This window comes from Telmatherina bonti (genome assembly GCF_933228915.1).
Source record: "Telmatherina bonti genome assembly, chromosome: 24".
NCBI lineage: Eukaryota > Metazoa > Chordata > Actinopteri > Atheriniformes > Telmatherinidae > Telmatherina > Telmatherina bonti.
The window spans coordinates 18,830,397-18,837,810 of record NC_136633.1 but is presented as its reverse complement, the minus strand read 5'-3'; the positions used below and the strand labels follow the sequence as shown (position 1 = coordinate 18,837,810).

Sequence of the window (7,414 nt, the reverse complement as noted above, 5' to 3'; positions counted from 1 at the left end):
TCCTCCTGCCTCATCATCTTCACCTGTGCCTTTCCTATGACTCCTCCTGCATCTCCACCTGCGTCTCCTGCTGCCTCATCACCTCCTCCTTCTGCATGTGTGTGTGGATTAATGATGAGGATTTACAGCAAAGAAAGAGAGATTCTTGGTTCTGCTTGGACTAAATCGTAAAGACAGTGTTTGGTAGAAAATCAGACATACACGTATGTTTACCTTCGTGTCTGTTCGTTAAACAAGCTGCTGTTCGTTGTTTTCCTGAAGAATCTTTGGCTTTCATCAGGAAAACGTGCCGTTTGGACTGTTGTCTCTCTGCAGAGATGGATCAAGTCGCCAGCGCTCATCCCAGAGACGTCGTGGAGAAAGTTGCTGCATCTCTGAGCTGCAGTCCCACCTCGGCTCAGCTGGCTTCTTACTTTGACCAACATGACAACCTGAAACATCTGAGGGAACACTTTCTGGTGCCTAAGCTGGCAGACCTGCCTAACTGTGAGTAAAAGCAGCATGTTAGAGATGGATGGACATAGTTAGAACATGCAAACTATCAGTACAAGCTTGTGTTCCTGCAGGTGATCTGTCTTTGGTGGACAGCAGCCAGGAAAGCATTTACCTCGTGGGAAACTCTTTGGGACTTCAGCCCAAACTGGCCAGAAAGTATCTGGAAGAGGAGCTGGACAAGTGGGCCAAAACGTGTGTATTCACGCTTTTATGACGAAAATGTTCTAAAAGTGTGTGTTTCACCACATGCTCTCTTACAGAGGAGTTCACGGTCACACACAGGGCTCGAGGCCGTGGGCGTGGGCGGAAAACAACATAGAGGGGCTGATGGCTGATGTTGTTGGTAAGAAACACCAGCAGAGATGCATCACACCTGACGCAGAGTGCATCATAAATACACTGAGAAAATGCCAAATAAATAAACTAACTGTAAATCTACAGTTATATTAGACAAAAAACTTATTTCTTTACATCTTTTTAAAAAGTAAATTAGGGCATTTCAACTTAAATAAATAAGTCAAATATAATGAAACTGTAAAAGGAACAAAAGGATTTTGGAGAAAAAAATTTAGTTAGGAATTAAAATATTCTGCCAAACAGGAGGTTAAGATTTATCAATAAATAATAAGTCATATTCAGTTTAAATGTTTGTAATTAACACATTTGTGGAAATGAAATAAATTAAATGACAAAATGACATTCGATGAAAATCATTACATTCATGAGGTGAAATAAATGAGAAAAATAAACAGAAAACTCACTACAAAGTTAAAAACACAAATATATTTATTATTAAGAATAAACAATAATAACAATAATAATAATAATCATTTAAGATTTAAATTCAAGTAACTACTTTGATATTTAATTTCTGGACAATTTGTTGTTATATCAATATGCTGAATGTTTTTATTTTTTGTAGTTTTTATCTTTTCCATTGTTTCATAGAGCAGAACTGATTCTCCACCATACAGTAAATCATTTATTCATGATGTAAACATCAGCTTCAGCTCCATGTTGTGCTTGCTTTGTGTTTAGTCACTACATATGGAACATTTTTCATGATTTTTCTCCGTGTGGGTCACTGCACTCGTCTTATCCGGATGAGTAAAGTCTGAAGTTCAAGTGCATGATTTTACTGACGACCTGGAAACATTCGATCAATTTCAATTTAAACGTTTGGGTTTTCCTGAAATTCCTTGTTGTAAAGATTGTTGATTGTTTGTGTTTTTATTCATGAGAAGCTGTGAGTCAACACATGTTTTAAGACTTCTAAGGTCCTCCTGGTCACGCTCAGATCACAAGTCTTTAAAAAGAGATAAATGAGAAAATAAGATGCATTTGGTTGCTTCTAACAGGAGCCAGAACTGAAGAGGTGGCTCTGATGAATGGCCTGACGGTTAATCTGCACCTTTTAATGGTAAAACACCAGCTGGGACACACCTGAGCCAAACTGCTTCACATGGCACAGCAGTGCAGTCATTTTCCTGTTTTTCTGCAGCTTTCCTTTTACCAACCCACTGCGGCACGACACAAAATCCTACTGGAGGACAAGGCCTTTCCCTCAGATCATGTAAGTACGTCTCATGTTAGGATCAACGGGGAAAATGTGTCACACCTTCTGTGTGTCTTAAAATCCCAATCTGATCAAATTAAAAGCAGAAAGATGTGAGAGATGATGGCATGTTTGCTCTGATTGTTGCTGTTGCTGGTGTTAAAACATCGTCCAAGGCTCATAAATTAGCCTGATGCTTCACACTAGGTACGTAGGGTTAGGGCTAGGGGTTAGGGGTTAGCAAAAAATTTGAGGGTTATGGTTAGATTATGCTTTGCCGTGCTTCAATATCATTATTACTTAGGTATATCAATATATTTAATAATGCTCTTTCAAGGTTTTCTTCTCACTCCTCGGCCGCTTCAGACTTTAGAATCCATCCTGTATCCAGTAATTCAACTAACCAAACAAACTTAACTCTACTATTTTTTATTTATATCAAAACATATATATAGCCAACATAACTTCCATAATATGTCCATTTTTCCATGAAGTCTACAGGGAATGTGTGTCGTGCCGAGTAAAGGTCTTTACACATCACAGCCGATGCAAATAAATGACACAAAACTGAATAATTCGGAGGGGAATTATCAACGTTCCTGTCTTCACACCAAGTCTGATACAAAACTGAACAAATGATGCTGCAGAAGAAAAGGGAAAGAGGCGCTGGGTTCCTCCTGTTCTAGAAAAGAAAGGAGAACTTAGTTTCATTGTTTAACCCAAGATCTGAAGCTGGATCAAGACCGCTTCAGGACGGACTTTAGGACGTCCGTGAGACCGTTGGAGGATCTGCTTTAGCAGCTAGCTGCTTACTTTAAGAAGCAGAGAAGAAGAAGAATCAGCTAAATTGATGCCTGCATAGTTCGCAGCTGGTGAGCTATCAGTCAACGTGCCTTCTCTGATTGGTCAATTACATATATGTCACATGTGAAAATAAAAAAAAATTGACCTTAGTTTGATAAATAAAACTCGTAAAATTGCTGGACGGAATTTCATCACTGATGTCTACATTCACATTGACATTGATCGCTTTGTGCGATCTTTGTTGCATAGAGTTTAAGTACTCTTCTTTGAGGTTCCTAAAACTGCTCCCCAGAAAGGCCTTGAGAAGCTAGAGAAGGTTGTTAGCTTCTCTGGTGCTAATTTACATCAGATGCAGTAATTACTACCCAAAATAGGTAATCATCTCATCTGCCACACTTAGTTACTTGATTAGATCAGTAGCTAACTTTGGGATGGATAAAGCATCCTGCTAGCTATCACCAGATGCTCAAAAGACCTTTTGTCCCTTTTCTTGCATCATCCAGTGGCACATCTGTGCATCTACATGCTCTGGTAATTTTTCTAGAAGTTTGATCAATAGACAGCCATTCCTGACTATTAAAATACAGGTAAGCAAGCTAACAAACTGACTTTTGTGTCTACAGTACGCTGTCGACTCTCAGATCCGCTTGCGAGGATTTGACCCCAAGCACAGCATGCTGTTGCTGTCACCCAGACCGGTACGCCAAACACTGCTCAGAGTCGGCCAGGAGCGTATCTTATAATAAGTAAAAGCAGTTCCTGTGCTACTCCACGTCTTCTTAGTAACTTCAGGTTCAGTGTTTTGTGAAAAAAAAAAACTTTCAAACAAACAGAAAGAAAGATCTGTGAGGTGATGATCCTTTCTGTCTGGTCAGGGAGAGGAGACTCTGCGAACAGAGGACATACTGAAGGTGATCGAGAAGGAAGGTGATTCTATCGCCGTGGTGATGCTCAGTGGTGTCCAGTATTACACGGGCCAACACTTCAACATGGCCGCCATTACTGAAGCTGGCCACAGAAAGGTGATGAAAGGACACTTTAGCACAACTGATGTTTATTGTTTTACAGTAAAACCACCAGAATGCTCCAAATACCTTCATATATGTTTGTCAGGGTTGTATTGTCGGCTTTGACTGTGCACACGCAGCAGGAAACGTTGAGCTGAAGCTCCATGACTGGAGCGTCGACTTCGCCTGCTGGTGCTCCTACAAGGTCAGCTGACAGAAAAACAGAGTCGAAACTTTACAACAAAAATAACACAAACCACAAAGGAGAGTGTGTAAATGACGTCTGTCTGGCTTTGTGCAGTACATAAACTCAGGTGCTGGAGGTATTGCGGGAGCATTCATCCATGAGAAGCATAAACATACCATCAAACCAGCGTAAGTGACATTTTTATGCTTAACAACACTAATATCTAATCAGCCAATCACAAGGAAGCAGCTCAACGAAGTTAGTCATGTAGATATGGTGAAGATGACTCATTGAAGTTCAAACTGAGCATCAGAACAAGGAAGAAATGGGATTTAGGAGACTCTGAATGTGGCACGTTGTTAGTCTAACTATTTATTTTCACACACAACCATCTCCAGGGGTTGCAGAGTATTTTAAAAGAAGAAAAATCCAGTTAGAAGCAGTTGTCTGGACCAGAATGTCTTGTTGACGTCAGAGGTCAGAGGAGAATGGACAGACTGGTTGAGGATGATAGAAAAGCAACAGGAAGTCAAATAAGTACTGGTTCCAACCAATATATGCAGAATATCATCTCTGTATGGACAACATGTCCAGCCTTGAAGCAGATGGTCTCCAGCAACAGAAGACCACACCGGGTGCTACAACCGGGTGTTCTTACTGTTAGTAAGAACAGGAAACTGAGGCTACAATTCTCACAGACTCACCAGAATTGGACAATAGAAGATGGGAAATGCTGCTGGTCTGATGAGTCTCGATTTCAGCTCCACATTCACATGGTAGGATCAGAATCTGCTGGAAACATCATGACAACATGGATCCATCCTGCTGTCAGGATCAATGCTTCATTCTGACATGGTTTAACTAGTACAGCCTACCTGAGTACTGCTGCGGACCATGTCCCTGTATGAGCACAGTGTAGCATCTTCTGATGGAAACTTCCAACAGGATGATGCACCATGTCACAAAGCTCACATCATCTCCACCATGATGATGAGTTCACTGTCCTCCAACAGCATCCACAGTCACCAGGCATCAGACTGCTCTCAGCAGACATCTTGAAATTAAACAGTTAGAGCAAAGTGAACTTTTACAGAGGTAGATGATAAACAAAGGACACATATAAAAAAAAAAACTATTGAAAGAAACTTCTTTTCATTTGTAACATCACATGAAAATTCCTGCTATTTAACATTTATCTCCTTCAGATTGTTGGGGTGGTGGGGGCACGACCTGAAAACTCGCTTCCAGATGACCAACGGTAAGGAAATTCTTTCTGTATTCTTTCAACCTTTTTTCAAGGCTTCTTTTCTAAAGCCTGCTGAGTTGCTGTTTGATACTATCTACAGCTTCATTTATGTCCTTTTAGAGACAAAACATGCTTTTTTTATCAAGTTTTTGAAATTCATTCTTCAGATTACTGATAAACTGAAGTAATTTTCAGAGCTGGACTTGCAGCCTGGAGTAAACGGCTTTAGACTGTCAAACCAACCAGTTCTGTTAGTCTGCCCCCTACAGGCCAGTTTGGAGGTACTGCAGTTACATATCTGACATTGTTATGACTTTTCTGGCTAAGATATTCTTCTACTGAACAACTACGCCTTTTTTATAGGTCTTTAACATGACAAACATGCAAGCGTTGCGCAGGAAGTCCATCCTGCTGACGGGGTACCTGGAGTATCTCATTCAGTACTACTACACTAAAGACCCAACACAGCCTCACAAACCTCATGTCCACATCATCACCCCGTCTGATCCTCAGCAAAGAGGCTGCCAGCTGTCGCTCTCCTTCTCTGTCCCCATCAGGAAAGTCCACCAGGAGCTGGAGAAGAGGGGAGTCGTTGTGAGTAGCTCATGTATTAATTAATACATGGGGGCTCTAAAACTTAGTCATAAGTTATGACTAAATTTAGAGCCCTGGACTTGGGGTGCCCAAGTCCAGGCCTGCAGATGTACCATCCTGTAACTTCTAGATGCATCAGTTCTCCAACACACCTGAGTAAAATGACTGAATTTACTCATCTGCATGTCATTCAGCTCTGCAGACGCCTGGTGTGTTGGAGAATGGTTGCATCTAAAAGTTGGCAGGTAGTAGCTCTGGAACTGGATATGGGGTCCCTCCAAAGGTCCGGGAGGCTTCAACTGTGCAAAGCAGGGGTGCTCAAAGTCAGAGCTTGAGGGCCGCTGTCCTGCAGGTTTTTGATATATCCCTGTTCCAACACACTTGGCTTCCATTAAATGGATCCAACAGCAAATGAACTTCTGCAAAATAACTGATTAGTTGGAGTCAGGTGGAGCAGGGGTACATGGAAAACTTGCAGAATTGTGGCCATCAAGGACCAGATCTGGGCACCCCTGGTTTAGGAAAATTACAGTGTGTTTAAGGATTTGGAAGAGTGATGGCTGAAATGAGTTGAACAGCAGTTGTGTGCCATACATAAAGCTTATCTAATGGGACCCTAAAGTCCCCTCAACAGTACATTTTGTATGCTTATAACAACACTTATCTGGGGAAACTTGACTTACAAACAGTTTTAAGGTGGGATTTTATGGGTTTGTTTTACTAGATTTAATGTAGCTAGTGATGAGCTCCTACTTCTGGATGGTACGTTCATGATGTTGGAAAGATTAATACTAATACCAACCATTGCTCATTAACTGACAATTTGGCTCTAAATGAACTTCTGAAAATTGTTTTTGTTTTTTATGCTTCCCAGTGTGACATGAGGGAGCCCAGTGTGCTACGAGTTGCTCCAGTGCCCCTATACAACTCCTTCAGCGATGTCCACCGCTTCATCACGGCACTTGGAGAAGCTCTCGCTGCCAGCAGCCAATAAAGACTAGTAAAGACGAGTGGGGTTGTTCTGCTGCCAGAAATGTGAGCTTTGGAAACCAGCGAATGAATTTGACAGCTGTAATGATAGACAGAAAGAGAGCTCTTAATGCTGGATAGGAGATTATAAACTGAATTATTCCAAATAAAACTGGAAAAACAGAAAACATGAAGAAAATTCCTTTGTCTTGTTTTAAGCCTTCATTGCCCAAAGCAACAATAATCCATGTTTTAAATCGCATTTAAATTATTTTCTTAAGAAGCTTGAAAAGCAAAATAAAAAAGTCAAATAAGGAAAAAGCTGTGATGGACTGGCAAGCTGTCCAGGGTGTACCCTGCCTTTCGCCCAAAAGACTGCTGGGATAGGCTCCAGCTTCCCTGTGACCCTAAATTGGATTAAGCGGTTAGAAAAATGAATGAATGAAATAAGGAAAAATAAAAAAACAATAAATAAGATTAAAAATGAATCATATAAAATTAACATGTTGATGAAAACAGATTTATTTGTAGAATGAATGAGTTCATGACACGTGCAG

The 7,414-nt window shown here is 40.8% G+C and overlaps 1 protein-coding gene across 1 annotated transcript; it reads left to right on the top strand.

The window, feature by feature from the left end:
* Positions 1–317: 317 nt before the first annotated feature.
* On the top strand, positions 318–6,902 carry kynu (kynureninase; the record flags this gene model as incomplete). Its single annotated transcript, XM_079264104.1, has 13 exons — positions 318–486; positions 567–687; positions 756–838; positions 1,854–1,915; positions 1,997–2,068; positions 3,478–3,552; positions 3,730–3,876; positions 3,968–4,066; positions 4,163–4,236; positions 5,254–5,306; positions 5,490–5,575; positions 5,658–5,888; positions 6,763–6,902. The coding sequence occupies 13 exons, from the start codon at positions 318–320 to the stop codon at positions 6,880–6,882; spliced, it is 1,392 nt and encodes a 463-aa protein (XP_079120230.1). The 3' UTR covers positions 6,883–6,902.
* Positions 6,903–7,414: the final 512 nt, after the last annotated feature.